General features: G+C 35.7%; 2 protein-coding genes and 1 non-coding gene across 3 annotated transcripts; all 3 read right to left on the minus strand.

The window, feature by feature from the left end:
- Positions 1 to 9,099: 9,099 nt before the first annotated feature.
- LOC110932918 (putative UPF0481 protein At3g02645) lies at positions 9,100 to 10,875 on the minus strand. The gene has a single exon (XM_022176170.2). It carries the CDS (start codon positions 10,714 to 10,716, stop codon positions 9,100 to 9,102), a length of 1,617 nt encoding a protein of 538 aa, XP_022031862.1. The 5' UTR covers positions 10,717 to 10,875.
- Positions 10,876 to 14,270: 3,395 nt separating this feature from the next.
- Positions 14,271 to 14,341, minus strand: TRNAG-GCC. The gene has a single exon. It is a non-coding gene; the product is annotated as a tRNA-Gly (tRNA).
- A 230-nt stretch (positions 14,342 to 14,571) lies between these two features.
- On the minus strand, positions 14,572 to 18,832 carry LOC110935752 (probable inactive serine/threonine-protein kinase roco10). The gene is made up of 5 exons (XM_022178102.2): positions 18,452 to 18,832; positions 16,293 to 16,343; positions 16,141 to 16,203; positions 15,972 to 16,040; positions 14,572 to 14,974 (listed from the first exon to the last, which is right to left on the minus strand). Exons 1-5 carry the CDS (start codon positions 18,758 to 18,760, stop codon positions 14,858 to 14,860), a joined length of 609 nt encoding a protein of 202 aa, XP_022033794.1. The 5' UTR covers positions 18,761 to 18,832; the 3' UTR covers positions 14,572 to 14,857.
- Between the last annotated feature and the right edge of the window lie 1,005 nt (positions 18,833 to 19,837).

A 19,837-nucleotide genomic window follows, 5' to 3' on the forward strand; every position in this document is an offset into this window, starting at 1 on the left:
CCAGCTAACTCTTCTGGTAGTTGTAAACGATAAGCTACTGGTCCTATTCGTTGGATCACTGGGAATGGTCCAACATATCTGGGACTCAGTTTTCCTTTCTTACCGAATCGTACTACTCCTTTCCAAGGAGATACTTTTAATAGTACTTTGTCTCCGACTTGGAATTCTAACGGCTTGCGGCGATTGTCTGCATAGCTTTTCTGACGATCTCTAGCAGTCTTCAGTCTTTCCTTGATTTGCGATATCTTGTCAGTAGTTTCTTGCACAATCTCTTGACCTGATAACTGACTTTCTCCTATCTCTGCCCAACAAACGGGAGTTCTGCACTTGCGTCCATACAGTGCTTCGAATGGAGCAGCTTCGATGCTTGAATGATAACTATTGTTATAGGAGAATTCAATTAATGGTAAATGGCTATCCCAATTACCACCAAAGTCAATTACACATGCTCGGAGCATGTCTTCCAGGGTTTGTATCGTCCTTTCACTTTGTCCGTCCGTTTGAGGATGATATGCGGTACTTAAATTGAGTCGAGTTCCCATTGCTTCTTGGAAACTTGTCCAGAAACGGGAAGTAAAACGACTATCTCTATCCGATACAATGGAGAGTGGGACTCCATGTAAAGATACTACTTCATCTACATACAACTTGGCCAACCTTTCCATGCTAAAGGTTTCCTTCATTGGTAGAAAATGAGCTGATTTGGTTAATCGATCCACAATTACCCAAATAACATCATTACCTTTTCTGGTTTTGGGTAACTTAGTAACAAAATCCATTGTTATGAGTTCCCATTTCCATACAGGCATTTCTAACTGTTGTAGTAGTCCTGAAGGTTTCTGATGTTCGGCTTTAACTTGTGAACAGGTTAAACACTTAGATACATATTCGGCTATATCCTTTTTCATTCCTATCCACCAAAAATTATTTCTTAAATCCTGGTATATCTTATTATTTCCTGGATGTACAGTATACCTAGATTTATGAGATTCTTCTAAAATCTTATTTCTTAATTCTCCTTGCTCAGGTACCCAAATTCGTTTCTTGTGGAATCTCCAAATTCCATCTTTTCCTTGTTCTAATTCCTTTAGGTATCCTTTCATTCCTTCGGCATCGTTCTTGATTGCCGTTCCCTGAACTTCCTTTATTTGTTCCATTAAATCTAATTGTAGATTTAACCTAAGAGCACGGACTCGCTTTTGCTTTTCATGATATTTACGACTTAAGGCGTCTGCGACTACGTTTGCCTTTCCTTCGTGATACTGAATATCACAGTCGTAATCACTTAAGATTTCCATCCACCTTCTTTGCCTCATATTTAACTCTTTTTGTCCAAATATATACCTTAAACTCTTATGGTCCGTATAGATAGTAAACTTACTTCCATACAGATAATGTCTCCAAATTTTAAGAGCAAAAATTATAGCTCCTAATTCTAGGTCATGAGTCGTATAATTTTCTTCGTGCTTTTTCAATTGCCTAGAGGCATACGCAATTACCTTTTTGCGTTGCATCAACACACATCCATATCCTAATTTTGAAGCATCACAGTATACTTCAAAATCCTCAGTTCCTTCGGGTAAAGCTAAAATTGGAGCATTTGTCAATTTGTGCTTTAGAATCCTAAAAGCTTCTTCTTGTCTAGATCCCCATTCAAACTTAACGGCTTTACAGGTTAGCTTAGTTAAAGGTACAGCTATCCTAGAGAAATCTTTAATAAATCGTCTACAATATCCAGCTAATCCTAGAAAACTTCTAACTTCCATAGCCGTTTGTGGAGCTTTCCAATTCGTGATTGCTTCTATTTTAGCAGGATCTACGTGAATTCCTTCGTGATTCACCATATGACCTAAAAATTGCACTTCTTGTAGCCAGAATTCGCACTTCGAGAATTTGGCATAAAGCTTTTCCTTTCTTAACAAAGTTAAGAGTGCATGCAAGTGCTCACAATGTTCCTCCTGACTTTTGGAATAAATAAGTATATCGTCAATGAACACGATTACAAATTTATCCAAGTATGGTTTACAGATTCTATTCATCATGTCCATAAATGCAGCTGGAGCATTTGTTAATCCAAAGGGCATGACTGTAAACTCATAATGACCATACCTAGTTCTGAAAGCAGTTTTAGGTATGTCCTCCTCTTGCACTTTCAACTGGTGATATCCAGATCTTAAATCTATCTTAGAGAAATACCTAGCTCCTTGCAATTGATCAAAAAGATCATCAATCCTAGGTAATGGGTATCGGTTCTTAATTGTAACCTTATTCAATTCCCTATAATCGATACACATTCTCATCGATCCATCTTTCTTTTTCACAAACAACACTGGTGCACCCCAAGGGGATGAACTAGGTTGTATGAATTCTTTGCTTAGTAATTCATCTAATTGCTTTTTCAATTCTAGCATTTCGGTAGGTGCTAATCGATAAGGTGTCTTAGCTATTGGTGCAGTACCTGGAATTAAATGAATTCTAAACTCTACTTCCCTATCAGGTGGTAAACCAGGTAATTCTTCTGGAAAAACATCTGGGTATTCTGAAACTACAGGGATGTCCTGGAGTTCCTTACTTTTAGTGTTAATGATTACAGAAATCATATACACCATTTCTTGTTTCCTTGAATAACTAGCCAATTTCATTACTGAAATGAATTTCAGTGGCTTTCGAGGTCTATCTCCTGTAATTAGAATTACTTCTCCTGTGGGAGTACGGATTTCTACGGAATTCTTATCACACAGGATTCGAGCATGGTTGGCTATTAACCAATCCATTCCTAATACCACATCGAATCCGGCTAAATTCATAGGTAACAGGTTTGCAGAAAACTTATGACCTAACAATTCTATCTTTGCTTCTTGCAAAACCTTGTCTAGGTTGACAGAATTTCCATCTGCCGTTTCAACAGTAAAGATTTGCCTAAGGGTATTTAGAGATAAGTTAAGAGCTTGACAGAATGCAGTATTAATGAAACTTTGGTTTGCACCAGAATCAAATAATACTTTTGCATAGACGTTATGCACTAAGAACGTACCCGCTATCACATCTGGAATGAGTTCGGCTTCTTGAGTGGTCAGCTGGAATGCGCGAGCATTTTTCTTAGTAGTTCCTTCAGTCGTTTTAGCTCTACTATCTGCTGGTTTAGCTAGCTTAGGACATTCAGACTGGAAATGTCCGGTTTCTCTGCAGTTATAACAGACTCTTGTTTTCCTTCTGCAGTCTTCTTCCCGATGTCCTTTCGCCTTACAGAAGTTGCAAAATATATTGCACTGTCCATAGTGTTTCTTTTTGCAATTTCTGCAGAAAGGAGGTGACGAGGATTGCCCTGTTCCTCTCTTTTTGAACTTATTGTTATTATTACCCACGCAAAATCTTCTTCTCTGGTGCGGACTAGTTCATCGGTCAAGGTATTAGCTAATTCCACAGCATCGTCAATCGTGCGTGGTCTCGCAGCTTTAACGATGTTACGGATTTCTCCAATTAATCCCCAAATATAACGGGAAATAAGTACCGGTTCTGGCGAAGCCAGGGAAGGTACCACTCTCGCATATTCGAAGAATGTCGAAGTATATCCTCGACAGTCTACACTTAACATACGATGACTTAGGAACTTGTTTGCCATTTGTTCCTTCTCGTATTCGGGACAAAATTTTCTTTCGACAAGACTCTTAAATTCTTCCCAATTCATTGCATAGGCCACCCTTCTTCCTTTTGCTTGTAGCACCGTGTTCCACCATTCTAGCGCTCCTTCTTTGAACAAGTTTGATGCATACATCACTTGCTCTTCTTCAGCACATTTACTTATTGCAATTACTGCCTCGGTTTTCTCTAACCAACGCAGTGTTGCAGTTGCCCCTTCATTACCTGCAAATTCTGCGGGTTTACATGCAAGAAATTCTTTGTAAGTGCAACCAGGCGTTGCAGCTTTCATTCTCTTAGGGAGTGGGGCCTGTTGCGGATCATGATCGTCATGATTGCCGCCTCCATTTATGTTGTTACTGCCGTTATCTTCCGGAATACGTTTACTAGGAATTAATTGTGGTTTGGCAGGTTTCTGAACAGCAGCCACGATTTCTGGAATAGCATTGGCTATCCCTTGAGCAATAAAGTGTTCAATATCTTGTCTAGTTATATATTGATCTTCCTGATTTTGCTCGGATTGATTTACTTCATTAACTGGTTCACTATTAGCGTTTTCCATCTGCTAATTAGTATTAATAGAAATTATTAGTGCCTAATTATTGATAACAGAATCACAGATACATACACAGATAAACACATAGATCAGTATAACATGCAAGCATAGCCAAAATTGTCGATGTCTCGACTTCTGTTTTGTTTTATATATTATACCTGCTTCAATACACACTTTTTATCTTACAGTGTTTTATTGCCCATTTTACAGAATCAGTTTTACTATTTTAGTTAGAATACAAACAAACTTCTCCAAACCCCTCCTATCTTTTGGTTTGCTGGCAGTTTTAGTAATGACGCTCCCTCTCGTCGTACTTCCAAGAAATCTGCTCCCCTATTTCTCGGATCCTATTCCCGGTGCCTATCAGTTCTTCACCAAACTGACGTAGTTCAGCTAAATTTTCATAGCTCATTGGCGGATTAGGGATAGGTTCTGGATCAAACTGTGGGAGAAAACTATAGGGACTGTTAACTATATTTTGGAATTGCCAGTCATTGGTCCACCATTCCTCCATTTGGCCTAATGGTCGGGTGTGAACTAGTGGGTCTGGAATAGCTGGTCCTAGGTTTATTGGGAATTGGGCTGTAGCAGGATAAGAGAAAAGATTATCGTTGATAGGCGCTAAAACATCACAATTAGCCAGTAGGCGGTCTATTTCGTCCTGGAATGTGATTTCCTCAGACTGTTTAGAGCTTTCTCCGATCTCTATTCCCTTTTGCTTTAGGTCTATTCCTATTTCTGCTGGCTTGGAACTTTCTCCGGTTTCTATTTCTTTTCCCTTGCTCACACTCACATGGTTTTCTATTTTAGGGATTCTCCTAGGTTTCCTTCTGCGCACTTTTCGCCACCCTACATATCTTCTCTTCTTTTTAGGTTTTGCTTTTTCCAGCGGTGGAGCTTGGAATTCTAGCGGTTCCTCTATGTCAGCAATGTAGCCAGTGAAGTTGTGGGAGACTTCAATTGGCACAGGATAGAGGTTGAGGTTCTGAAATGCTTCCGACATCTCATTCATGCTGTACGGCATATATGCAAAATGCACAAAATGTTAAGTTAAAACTTTGGAACAAAGCTTAACAAATAAACATTTTTATTGCACACCAATTTGTACAACATAACAGCAAACAGAACATACTCAGATCTATTTATTTATTTATTTACTGGGAAGTACTTATTTCTAGAGTTTAAAGATTTGCATTTTCTGCTACAGTAGCGAGCAGATACAGATTTGCCCATTTTTCATCTAAATTATTTTCCCCTGGTGGATTACTGCTAATTTCCTGAATTTCTGGGTTAAGCCTCACTCTCTTGGTTCGGGGTTTCTTTTTTCTCTTGACCTTTTCTAAGGATTGAATTCCTTTTCTCCGGTGTAAGTGGGTTTTCATAATTTGCCTTACGGACAAAGATTCCCTCTTCTAAATTGGTGGGAGATTTGGAGGAAGAGGTTCCCTGTTCTTTAAGTGTACTATCTAATTTGCGATAGATAGCAGAAATCTTTTGTTTACCCATACTGTAATTTTAACAATTAATCAGTTAATACACATATATTCACAGAATGACAAATAAATATTTTCCTATTTGTAATAGGTTTAAATCAATTAGAACAATGAGCTTAATCAGTAAGCTTAAAACAGTGGCTCTGATACCACCATTTCCTGTCACGGCCCCCGACCCGGTTTGACCCGTTTCAGGAGCCGCGGGACAGGAACCCCGTGGTATTTAATTTAGGCGACAGCGGAAGTCTTTTTAAAACAGGATCTTTCAATAATTTAAACTGCCCGTTTCATAACTTAGGGATAAATTCTCGAAATTTACAATAATGCGATTTCTCAGGGAAATCTTTATTTTCAAAACATGTTCATTTATTTATTTACATTGAGCCACTTTTCTAAGCTGGGAGTGCTCCACGGCACTTTTCTTTGCTCATACCATATCACCTGAAACATGTTTGAAAAAGGTTTTGTCAGCGGGGAAATACTGAGTGAATCATTCAGTTTACTGAAAACGACACATTTGTTATAATCTACAGTATTAAGGGGAATTACAATGTTTCTGATATCAAACCAACTACCCACAGTATTTGTCACTCGACCATCCATTGGCTAGCCCATTTGTCCAATGGTGTCTGTGACTGTGGTCAGATCACCCCTTGGCCACCCGTTTGTCCAAGTGTGACGGGAAATAAGTAATGTATACAAAACCCCACATACCGGCTGTAACTTGGTGATTACATAGACTTAATCACTGTAACTATAACTTTGAAAATAACTTGGAGTTTTGTAAAACAGTTGACTCACAAACTGTGAGAAAAGAGTTTATAAAAGAGGAATGACTCACATTGTAGATTTACGAGCAGAGTATAAGCTTTACTGATTAGCCTTTTAACCTAATTTAAATAACAATGCACACACAAACGGGATTAGTAACTAATTCAGCAGTTACGTCAATTCACGAGATTAAACCCTCACAACTATTATCAAGTGCGATACTTAACAATTCAATGGATTCACAACGAATGACAGAGCATAGTCCGAATTCGAACAGCACTCAAACATTCAAGTCGAAATCACAATGAATAACAAAGTACAAGCTCAATTTGAGCAGCACTCGGACAATCGTTGGATAGTTATAGCGATCGAGTTATTACCCTGATTGCGGCAGCGTTCCGTGATTTGTGTGTGTTTGATAGTAATTTACGTATAACTCAGTGTATATTATGAGTTTTAACGTCGAAGTGAGCAATCTGATTCAGTCCCAGACCCCCCTATATATACCCGAATTTGGTACCTCCCGCGTGTCGCGACAGGTTTGCCCGTGCCTGTCGCGTATCGCGGGGCACACCCCTATGGCCTAGGGTAGCCTTGTCGTCTGCATAGCCTAGGTGACTCAACTTTTCAACTAATCAGAGCATAGCAACGTTTATATTTAGATAATTATCAACTAGGGTTTGCCCCCCTCGAGTTTTAGGGGCCCTGATCCTGATTCTGATTGTTCTGAAAATTTTAGGGCTAGTGCAGAATTACTTGGGTGTCTTAATTAAGGTTTTCTTATTGACTAATTATTGTCCTAATTATTGATTTTAGTGGCAGTTGTTACAACAGAAATCAACATGACGGTATGGCGGTTACAAGCTCCGATTGCGCGTGAAGCTAGAGACGGTAGCGCGTCTGTCCTTCGATCTAGAACCACCATCGGCACACGAGCGAGCAGTTTTTCCGGTCACCGGAGCCGAGGAGTTGAAAAACGCATGCTAGACATGAATCTGGAAGAATCGATATATTATTATTATTATTGTAAACATATTCTTCATCTTCTTCAACTGATTTTTCCGGTAAAATTGAACAGAATTGATTCAGATCTGCAACTCTCTCTCTCCTCAGTTCTCTCCCTCAAACCACTAAAGCCCATCAGGTAACATCCTCTTTCAATCCAACGTATCTCTGCCCTAATTTACATCCGAAACCTATACGCATCTCAGTGTATATATACATCCCAGAATTGATTCAGATCTACAACTCTCTCTCTCCTTAGTTCCCTCCCTCAAAGCATCTCACTGAATGCTTTCATTTCTTAATGTTTCGCCTCATATTAAGGTGTGTTATTATCATCGCATACGTTGATTTTGATTAGCGATTTATTATCTACGAGAGACAGAGATGGGGTGTGGGTTTGTGATGAAGATGATGATGGTGATGAAGATGACTTGGTCCTACTGATGAAGATGATGATGGGTTTAACCAAGTCAAAAGTAAAACTAAACAAAAATTATAAAGAGAGTTAATAAGAAAGGGTATTTTGGTCATTTAACATGGACTTAACTGGGAAATTTAACTGATGTTAGGGCTGGGGACCAACCGAGTGCATTTTTGACAAGTTTTGGGACCACGCGTGTAATTAGTAAACCACTGGGAACAAGTCTGCAATTTTTGAAAACCACAGGGACCAACCAAGCATTTAACTCTATGTAATTTATCAATATGCTAATTTCAATGTTAATTTTTTCAAAAAAGACATTTTTAAACCAACTGGTGCCTCCCTAAATCCGTTATGATCCGAACCGAAACAACCCCTTTTTTTTTATCTGAATCCGTTACACTTTTAGTACTTAATCCTCAGTTGTGGCAATTGTCATGATGAATTTTGGCGGGCGTACCATCAAGTAACTTGTTAAAAATCATAGTCTCCTCCAAAGTTGTTCCTAATGCATTTGAATTTGCTAACGAATTCTGATACTTTGCTAGCAAACTCCTCCACGATTTCTGTTGAACCCGGTCCGCTATGAGGTATCTAACTCCCAAATATCTTTTGCACTTTGGGTTGTTGCAACCTGCATTGAAACATTCTCTGGTAATGCTTAATAGATTATCGCTCGCACCAACTTGTTTTTCCTTTCATCAATTGCTTCTCCAGTCATGGGATCAACTGCCTCCCATGAATCTTGAGCATCAAGATTTGTCTCCAACATCACAGTCCGTGTGTTATATTTTGTACTCAACTTCGGACAAGTTAAGTTGGAACTTTGAAGCACTCGGTTCTCTTTGGTGTACAATGACACAATCAAACTCTCTATGTTTTGTGGAACTCCCACAACACTTTTTTATTAATAAAACTCTTTGCTGGATTGCAAATAAATCTACCACTATTATTACTCTAAACAAATACTAAACATAATTAAACTGTGAACCCTAAGTCCTAACTTTATGGACATAAAATAAATAAAATAGATTCAAATAATTAATTAATATTAATCTTTATTATTTGTGACAAAAAATAAAAATTGAAGTATATTTGTTAAAAACAAGCTAGTTTTAAGTTAAGTTTGCTTATTATTATTATTATTATTATTATTATTATTATTATTATTATTATTATTATTATTATTATTATTATTATTATTTATTTTTTTTTCATAAGAAACTTCTTATAAAAAACATAAAAATAAATCTAGTGACAGAAGAAACCATCTCTACAGACATCAAAAACAAAACCAAAAGAACAGCAGCAAATGCAAGAAACTGCCATGAACCAAACACATAAACCTTGATGAATTTACCTATTTTAACCCTCCATTTTCTTCCATAAACCATGTTAACATCTTCAATTACCTTGTCCAAAAAGGGCACTTTAGTCAATCTTACACACCTGCTCATCCCATTCCACAAATTAGCAACCTCTTCATCACTCTTCAATCTGTTCACTATGATCCCTCTTTCTCTAAGCAACTTTGCATCTTCTTTAGTATCAATAATCCCATTCATCAACTCGGTGTAACGCGTCAGGATCAAAGGTCCTGACGCTTTGCATACTTCATATGCCACCAAGTTTCTCAACACGACATCTGTATTTACATCAACACTAACAACGGGTAGAAAGAATGTAGACGCTTTCTCATCAAAATCAATGGTAAAGATCCCGCCGGATGAGGGAGAAAACCCTAATCCGGCTTTAACAAGATCACTAACCGAAGGGATTGAAATTTCCTCCATTAATGGAAGTTTATCATCACTAACCACATTCAACTCTTGTTTGACTTCATCATTGCTTACAATATGTTCCAACAATCTTACCATGGGTGTGTTAGAAACTATGAGTTTGAGGGGTTCCCAAAGTAACAATCTTTTGAAGAAATTTATTATGCCATCGACGCTTCGTTTTAGTAATTTGTGTTGAGTTTCATGCACCTGTACTTGTTCTTGTTCTTGTTCTTGATCATGATCACCTTGATAGGTACTCAATTGATCATGATGTTGATGATGTTGATTTTTGATGTGAGGATCCACCATCATGTGGTATAGAAACCCTAATACATGGGTGCAATCCTGGCTGGATTGATCAAGATTGAACTCATTGTCCGAAACCCTAAAAGGCGAAAGCGCTTTATACAACCCTAACAACATTGAAGTTAAAGACTTTTTACATGATTCAAAAGAATCATGTTGTGATTTAAATTCCAACATATTTTCCAAAAGAAAAAAGGGAATTTGATTTTCTAGCATCACAATATCTCTAAGAATTGCATTATGAGCAAATGCTTGACATGAATAATCAACAAGATGTGATATTCTTGATGGTACTCTAGTGAATGATCTTTCTTTTTCTATCGCGTAAACATCAAGAAACTCTAGCAAAAATGAAACATCAAGAGCCATCATCCAAACTAGAGTTTCCCCGTCGCAATCTAGATACTTATGGTAACAAGCTCGGATTTTTGGCTCTAAGACAAGTAATTGATCTATGAGTTGATCAAACTTTAGACTATTATTTTCTAATTGTTTTTGACATCTTTTGGCAGCACAAAGCTTGTATCTTTCCATCCCATATAGCTCGGGTTGCCAATGGTGGTAGGGGCCTAATGCGACTTGTTGTGGGATATAACAATCGGGTTTTCCTGACGCTAAGCTTGTTGGCACACTAAATATACACACGGGAATGTCGATGTCTTCTTCAATATCTTGATTGATGGTTTGACGAATCTGAAGGATCCACCGGTGGTCACTGGAAATTGGGCTTGTGTTTGAAGTCATGGTATGTTGTTGAGCGAATAAGATTTGAATTTTTAGTGGGAGTTCAATTAACCAGACAAATAGACAATGAACTCTTGGTAATTAATATCGTTGCTTAATGACCACCCTTAATTTAAATCGAATTTATTGTAAGTAGTAACGCTTTGGCAAATGTTATGTAACATCTATCTAGTCCGTTATATATATTAAGGTGGACCATTGTTATGTATATTAAATTAATTATGCTATATAACAAATTTTTATTTTATTCAAATAATCAATTTAATTTTGGGTGATGCTAAAGTTATGTATCTTGAAATAGTTTTTCTTTACATATTACTTAATTTAGATTTTTTTTTTAGTTTTTGTACTGATTATGCATTTTTGTATAATATAATAAAATGAATTAAAAAAACACATGATAAATTTACCTTTATTGAAATAGTTTTTCTTTACATATTACTTAAATTTAGATTTTTTATAGTTTTTTATACTGATTATGCATTTTTGTATAATATAGTAAGTGTTTAAAATGAATTAAAAAAACACATTTTAAATGATCATATACTGATTATGCATTTTTGTATAATATAGTAAGTGTTTAAAATGAATTAGAAAAACACATGATAAATTTATATAAAGCATAAATAATGTTTCCACTTCCTAAAAAAAGTTCTACATTTTAAAGGCAGTGGTTGGCAAACGAGTGATTAACCGGCCCAACACACTTGTCTCATTCATGAGTTTACAAGAGATCTGTTTGTTAAATTAAAACAGACAAATTAATAATTTTTTGGAACACACAAATATTAATATTATTTGGAAGTAGCGTTTATAACGTAAAATACAAAGGACTTGGTTAATTAAGGAGTAAATGGAATGGATGTTATTATTAATTAGTTAATTACATGCGTTAAAGATATTTTAAGTTATTACATGTGTTAGTTTTTTTAATGGCAACGACGTGCCAACCACCGTGACACCGGACTTTGTGGCCAAAGTCGACTACTCGACCGCCACCAGCCCCCTGGCTCTCCTAAATGCGTGGAACCCTGACCTCCACACGCCTGAAGGCACGACAGTGGAATAATCGGTGAAACCTCGCCTCCCGTCCAAGACGAACTGATGCCACCCATAGTCGTCCTTTACCTGGATGCCGCAGAAAATAATGGGGAGAGTGAGAGTTGTTATCATTGAAAATAATACATGTGATAGAATATTTAATACAACATCAGTTTTAACTTTAAGTAGGATTATGAAAACCGCTAAATTACTTAGACACACATGGAATGGAGATAATAATATCTAGCGGGAGAGGTGGTTAGAAAACTATTATGTACTAGAAGCAGTACCCGTCGCGTTGTGGTCCGGTATACATTCACATATCAAAATGAATCAATTCAAGATGTTAAACAGTTCGAACTAGGCAAGTCAGATCATGTAACAGCATGGGTAACACGAATACAACAACTTTCAATAGAACAGGAAAATTCAGGACTACGTTACAACATTACAAGAAAAAGGACATGTAATAAGAACAATGGCCCACACTAATTATACGACACGCAAACGCGTGTGTCATAAAAAATTGTCATCGTTTGTAAAATCTGAATATTTTATGATACTTATTGTTGTGTGTGAGCGTTTAAATGTCATTTAAAAAAACAAAACACATTAAAATATGTGTGTCATCGATGTGCATAATCTTTTATTTTTAATAATTAAATTTAAGATCTTTAACTATTACACATTTTTTAATGAGACGTTACGATGCTCATTTGGCGTAAAATGCCCCTTAGGGGGGCATTGCCCATTATGAATAATCTAAGAGACATGCGTCTCTATCAAATGAGCTACATTGGCAGGTACCTATTTGTTAGTTAATGTAATTAGTGGCGGAGTTTGAATGAAAATTTGGTGGGGACCGAACTCTTAAAAATCCAATATTTTACGCTATAAAATAAAATTCGAAAATTTTCGATAAAATTAATACTATGAGAAAAAAATTGATAGGGTTCAGGGCACCTTGCAACAAAGCTTCCCCTCCGAATATAATAACAATAATTTATTATAACAAACATAAAAATTTAGCTATTTTTTAAAGGGGATAAAAAAATAACTCAATTGGTACAACAATATTGCCTTTTTAGATGATGGATAAACAAGCTCGAAGGGATTTTTTTTTTTGGGTAAAGGGCTTTTGTCGGCAAATGTAAAAGTTCGAAGGTTTAGGTTTAGGTTTAGGTTTAGACCTCATGTCCGCACATAAATCCACCAGTCATCCCTTTCATATTCCTTTTTTATTATCACTAGGTTCTTTTTACGTCGCGTGTTACCGCGAAACGAAGCAAATAATAATGTAAAACAAACGTTATTTGAAAATGTAACATGTTATTTAGAAAGCCTAATCGTTAGAATCGGTTCAGATGATATCATCGTACCATATTACGATACCAACTAAATACTTTATTTGGAATACAAATTCGTTTTTACTAAAACTTATACTGAGCGAGGGTAAAAATTAAACAAAACTACGTACTTAAGCTTAAAAAAATAACGAACATAAGTTATTAAAGAAATATCAAATTAATTGAGAAAGCAAAGATGAATTAAAAAAAGAATTATTAAAACAAAAATAAACGATAAAGGAAATATCGTTTTAGAAAACAAAAAAAATGAAAATACGTTAAAAAAGTAAATATAATAATAAAAGGAAAAACTGAAAATATGTTAAAAGTGAAAAGTATTAAAAATAATATATTGATATAACAAGACAAAGTGCCAATAAAATACATATAAAATCATTATTTTTCATATTGGTTAACAGTCTGAAACATGATATATATGTGTTAAATACAGTTAAAATTTGCCGTTCAAATTAGAAATAAATCAGCCGTTTAATTTTTTTATGGTTTTATTCGTCATTTGAAAAACTATGTTAAGCATCAGCTGATAAAACTAACACTACCATCAGTGTCATGTGTCCGGACAATATGGTTGATTTCTTTGTCGGAGAGTGAAGACACCTTACAGTTATTTTTCGAAGTTAAATTTTAAATTTTAATTCATGACATGACATGAAAAGAAAAACAGGTTTTGAGTCGACTCGCATGACATGTTTGCTAAAAGGTCAACCCACACACAATGTTTAAAAATGGGTCAACACATACCCGACAGTTTAAAAATGAATCAATCCAAACATGACACGTTAAATGGATCGACCTGAAACACACAATTTTAAGTATATTTGACATGACACAACTAAATACTACGGTTATATATGTTTACTAACTAACTTTAAAAAGTTGTTAATTTTGATAAAATAACTCTTATATACGTTATAAAATAAAACAAAATCATAGAAACACCCAACCCCTACTAATCATCCCCAACAACATTTTAACATCACCATTGGATATTTACGATGATGATATAATTAATTTATGAGATTTACAGAAATATAATTTTAAAAAATGCCAAAGTTTTGCCTATAGATGACGACATCTCAAAACAGACTATATTTAAAAAGATATGGACCAACCGGGAATCGAACACAGACTATTTTTAAAAAGATATGCACCAGCCGGGAATCGAACCCGGGTCTGTACCGTGGCAGGGTACTATTCTACCACTAGACCACTGGTGCTTCTGTTGTTTCTAACGACCCTATAATCATTATAACACAGTTTTATTATTTAAGAAATCAAATGTTAGGTATGACATTGATTTGAAAATTTTCACGGTTTTTTCTTAATCATACGATGATTTAAGTAGCGTGATTATCACTTGTGCAACGAAATGCCACCAACAGAGCAAACAAAAACGCAAACTAGACATTTTCTTCAACTTTAATATTCACCAACAGAAAAGCAAACAAAAACGTAAACTAGATGTTTTCTTCATCTTTAATATCCAGCAGCAACTTGTAAACATATCTCTGATCCGAAAATTTGTAAAAAAAACGTGATAAAAGAATATATAATCAACTTCTACAAGAGGTAAAACGATTTCTACGTCCTCTAATATCTTTGATCGAATATCGAAGAAACCATACGAACAACAAATGTGTTTTCTCTACTTACACTTTTGATCTACCCATCAACGTTAGAATTTATTTTCTATTGCTGATAATATACTCTCTCATGTTATTCTATGCCTACTTTTAGCAGCACTCTTCACCTGCTGCTGGAATATTAAGATCAGGGAGCACAAAACTGTCATTCTTCTCTTCTTCCACGCAATCAGAAACCGCCAACACTTGTTGTGATTTCAGATCATTCTGAAACCAAAACACAAATCGTTAGTGTGGTAGTTTCGGTCCATTTACTAGTAAACGAGCTGATTTGGGTTTGATTTATCTCAAACGAGTCAACAATTTTTTTAGCTAAAAGGGTAATGGGACAAATAGATCAAACAAATTGAAAGTTACCTAAAGTTTATATATTAATGCACACAACCTTTTAAAATTTTTGAATAACATGCATTTATAATTATAATTAACGTATTAACTTTTTGTTAAATAACGGATAGACAGTGTGTGTCAGTCAACCAACCCCGCCCATTTTAGCATGTACTAAAATGCGACCTTGTTTAAAACCATAGTTGTTAATGGCGAACAACGACAAATAGCGATAAAGTACCTATATATTACATGCAAATAGCGAAAAATAGCAGACACTATTTTATAAATAAAGATACATTAGAAAAAAAATACAAAAATTTTATATGTATATTATATCAAAATACCCTGGTATATACGATATTGTACATGTATATTTAACAAAAACCTAAATTCCTGCTAATTTATAGCTATATTTAATTGCTATTTATATTAAAAGAACAAAAAAACAAAAAATAAAGGCCGCTATCTATCGCTACAGACCATATCCAGTGAGCATGCACCTATACGCCACACTATTCGCCATTGACAACTACGTTTAAAACCAAGATTGTTTTGACCCGTTGCCTAACCTGTTCATCTTGCCACCTATGCAATCCCGTTGCCTAACCTGTTCATCTTGCCACCTATGCAATTGCATAGGCAAGATGAACAGGTAAGGCAACGGGTCAAAACAATGCTAAAAATGTTAATTAAATGATTTAATTAACATTTTTAGCAATGAGCGTGAGGCCCTTAATCATAGCCAAGTTGCTTAACCATAGAGAAACTATGTATGATTGAGAATCTCAACACTTATTATGTAAAATCTTTGATATCTTTAATGATCAACTATTCAACTCTATCCATTTTTAGAGAATGTTTGTTTTACTTTTACCTTCATCTTCTTCAAGCTTTCATTCTCCTCTCTATGTTTCTGAAATGTGGCTTGTAGGGTAGCTAGTTGCTGCATCACAATAGAAACAAATATTTAATCTAAACTAATATTTGATCGGTATCAAATAAGTCAAGTCAATATCAACAGGCGCGACACAAATTTTACATACTCGTTTTAGTTGCTTTCTTTCCTTTAGTAATGTCATCTCGTCCTCTTTAAGTTCAACCAGTGTCTACAAAAGGACCGCAAAAACACCATAAATAATAAGATCATGAACGATGATGCACGCGAATTTTGAAGTGCAAAGAAAGAAAGTGTTACCTTCTTTTTTCGTGGTCTCTTCGTGGGGGTTGTTTCGTTCGCCCGAATAACCTGAAAAAAAAAACAAAAGGTATGATTCTTAATAACATTTTGCAAATTTAGAACTAGAATGTGATCATGTTCATGTTCTCCACACATTAAAAATAAGTAGGACCCACAATCATAAATGTATTAAATCGTACAATATAAATAAAATTGACATAATATAATGTATATAAAATCTTTGATTTCCCCGTACAGAAATGTACAGAAATGATAGGGTAACAATATGCATATGTTTGTCTTATTAGGTAGCCATATGTATATGTCTTGTACACGAAGAAACCAATGCTAGCTTAATCACCAAGTCAAACCCCTCCCCAATTTCCAACAAAGAATCCATTTTACATTTTAAGAAAAAATATATTTCACAATTTACCCAAAAAAATATATATATAAAGGGTGAATAGTGAACACACCACACAACAAAATAAAATAAAATAGGGTAATGAGAAAAACTAAAAATACGTTAAACATGATAGAAGAATCAAAATTATTACTGTATTATGAGGTTCTCACACTTTCCTACCTAAATGACGTTCTATCACACTTTCCTACCTAAATGACGTTCTATCGTGACATAGAAAACAAACGGCACATAGAGTCAAATTTGTCTTACCCCTAAATCTATAAACAAGAATCTTTTGAGAACAAATGGAAGCTACAAAAATGAACCAACAATTTCGGTCAATTTGACTTTTGACATTATCCAAGTCTTTTAAACCCACAACAATTCTAATGTACGGTGTTTTTATGACCATGTCAAAATAAAATTTATAAGTAATATTTTCTAGACCCCCCCCCCCCCCACACACACACACACACCCCATAAAAAAAAAATTTAACACATCTTATTTAATTTTGATAAAATTTAATGTAATTGTGTTGTAAATCTAATCACGGATTTCCCAAATAAGAATTGTAATACGTCTTTTAAAATAGAAATAAATAAATCAAGAAACCTTGACATTCACGAACCATAAATTTGACCAATATTCAATTTCTAATAAATACTTAGTGCTATAGTGTAACGTACTCGTCTAAATGAATAAAGAACAGACAAAATACAAACCGTTAAAAATGGAAAAAAAAAAAAAAAACTACCTATTGACTTTGTCAACGATGATTTTTATTTTCTGGAATTAAAAATTGAATTAAATATTGACTCCAATCACATGGAATTAATATTTAAAGTGACCCATATGACCAATAAAAATAGACAAACAAATACAGTTGCACACGAGTCCCAATACCCCGCGACACACCGGATTGTTACCCATACACACACCCAATAAAGTTCACAACTACTCGCACCAAAAACCACCCTTAAAACACGTCATCCATATATCCACTTGTAAAAGGACACAAACACCCCTAACAATATTCCATATTTACAAGTTTGGTAAAGTGGCATTACATTCGTCTTTTTCAACCAAATCTAGATGGGTGTTGACTTTGACAGGTGGAGTGCACGAGTCATGAGTTTATAAACTACCAAGTATCTTCAACTGAATTTACCAAAATACCCTTTTGTAACAAGGGTATTATCGTAATTTGGTGAGAGTAAAAAACGTGGAAATTCGTTCGGTTTCTGACTCTAGGCGTCCAAAGGAAGTCATCTCATCTCATTCCAATAATATTAAAAAAATAATATATTAAAAAGTATAAAATAAAAAAAAAATCGAGAAAGAGCAGTTCACAAAAGTATCTAGTAAGGGTAATTACGTCAATGGTGAAGTAAATTCATCAAAGGACGTCGGATTGTCACGCTAACAAGATCTGATCTTTAACGATCGTATAAGACCCGTTTATGTCTTTGCATGGGACAAGGGTAAAATGGTAATTTTACAAAACCGAAAAACCGGTAAAGTTGGAAGTGAAGATGTGTGATGATCTGACAAAATATCATGAACAAAAGCCACCCGTAAATTAACCAACCCACGAGGGGTATAACGGTCAAATTACACAAAACCCGTAAATTAACCAACCCACCACGCGCCACCGTGTAACACACAAGTCGTCGAACTAAACGAACAAAAAAGTGAAAGACTAAACAATAACACGGGAAAACGACGTCGTATAATAACATAGTTAAACAAACAGCAAACAAAGTAACAAACCTTAGATCTTGTTTCGGAGCCGTCGTGAATTAGCCGGCTGGACTCTTCAACGCCGCCGCCGCTGACGGAGGTGGCGCCGCTCCATGACAGTGGGGTGGTGGGGCTTGCTCTAGTGGCGGATGGTTTGTTGGTGGTGGTGGTTGTAGGTGGTGGTGGTGGTCGGGAACGGCGTTGACGGATGGTCCAGGTTTTGGGTGGCGGCGGAGATGGGTGGCGGAGTTTAAGGAGGAGGTGAACGACGAGGTTGACGTCATCAATGGCGGATTTGACCCAGTTGTCGTCATCATTATTATTATTGTTGTTGTTCATGGTGATGGATAGAGGGAATGAGAAGGGTGATGGTGGTGGCAGAGAGAAAGTAGGGGAAATAATAATAATACTAATAATAAAGGGGATAGAGGGTGGGCTTTATATATGTATTTATTGTTAGTTATTATGTGTGTGCGTGAACGAGACGAGACACTGGTGGAGTCACACGGGAGAGATTTGGTGTTTTACGGGACTCAGGTTCGATTTCTGCTCTGCCCATTATTTTCTGCGACATCTGGTGATGATGAGAGACTAGGTGAATAGGTGAAGATCGTTTGTTCGATCCTTGAACTGAGCGGGTTTTACCACACCGCACTGTCGTGTTTTCGGGCGAGTGTTTACGGGCTTCGACCCTAGGTGAGAGTTTTCCCCGGTTCGGAGGCGAGTGTATCCCGATATAATAAATTTCGCCAATAGTCTATTTGGAGGATTCGTTGGCCGTTAAAAAAAATGCGTGTGTTGTGAAAAAAAAAAAAAAAGAAAAAGGGTATTTATTGGTGTGTTACTAGGTGTGTGTAAATGGGATTTGTTGGTGTAGGAACGAATGGGTGGAAGTGGGGCCCACATGGAGTGGAGACGTGGAACTGACCGGTTCTGGGTTTTATTCGAATGGGAAAATGTAGGTTTGTAACTTATGAAATTACCATAATTGAAACATAGTCATTGATTTTGTTTTAGAGGGTTTTGGGTTATTTGAGGGAATAATATATGTTTCTGGAATATAAATATTATTAAAATAAAAACTCAATTTAAGAACTAAAATAGGGTTTTTAACAATAGACAAAAATAATTAAATATATTATTGTTGTAACTAGTAAAAACGTCTGTGCGTTTCGGCGATCTTTTTATTAATACTCGGTATATCAATCAAAAGAGATGTATGCAAAAGAAATTGACACGCATTTTAAATCGATTGAAAACCACTAAAACAAATTTAAATAGGCCAGTATTGTAGTGTCGCATTAAACTGCAAATGTTTAGATGACTTGTATATATTTTCATTAACCGTAAAAAAGAGTAAATGAGATAAAAAAACTAACAAATTAAATACTGTAATATATGTTGCATGTATCGCCA

Source organism: Helianthus annuus, chromosome 4 (assembly GCF_002127325.2).
Source record: "Helianthus annuus cultivar XRQ/B chromosome 4, HanXRQr2.0-SUNRISE, whole genome shotgun sequence".
Lineage (NCBI taxonomy): Eukaryota > Viridiplantae > Streptophyta > Magnoliopsida > Asterales > Asteraceae > Helianthus > Helianthus annuus.

Coding starts and splice junctions, on each gene's coding strand:
- LOC110932918 (XM_022176170.2), bottom strand. CDS start 10,716: ATGACTTCAAACACAAGCCCAATTTCCAGTGACCACCGGTGGATCCTT.
- LOC110935752 (XM_022178102.2), bottom strand. CDS start 18,760: ATGAACAACAACAATAATAATAATGATGACGACAACTGGGTCAAATCC. Junction 16,204..16,292: donor AGAGACCACGAAAAAAGAAG/GTAACACTTTCT, acceptor GTCCTTTTGTAG/ACACTGGTTGAACTTAAAGA. Junction 16,041..16,140: donor AAAGAAAGCAACTAAAACGA/GTATGTAAAATT, acceptor ATTGTGATGCAG/CAACTAGCTACCCTACAAGC.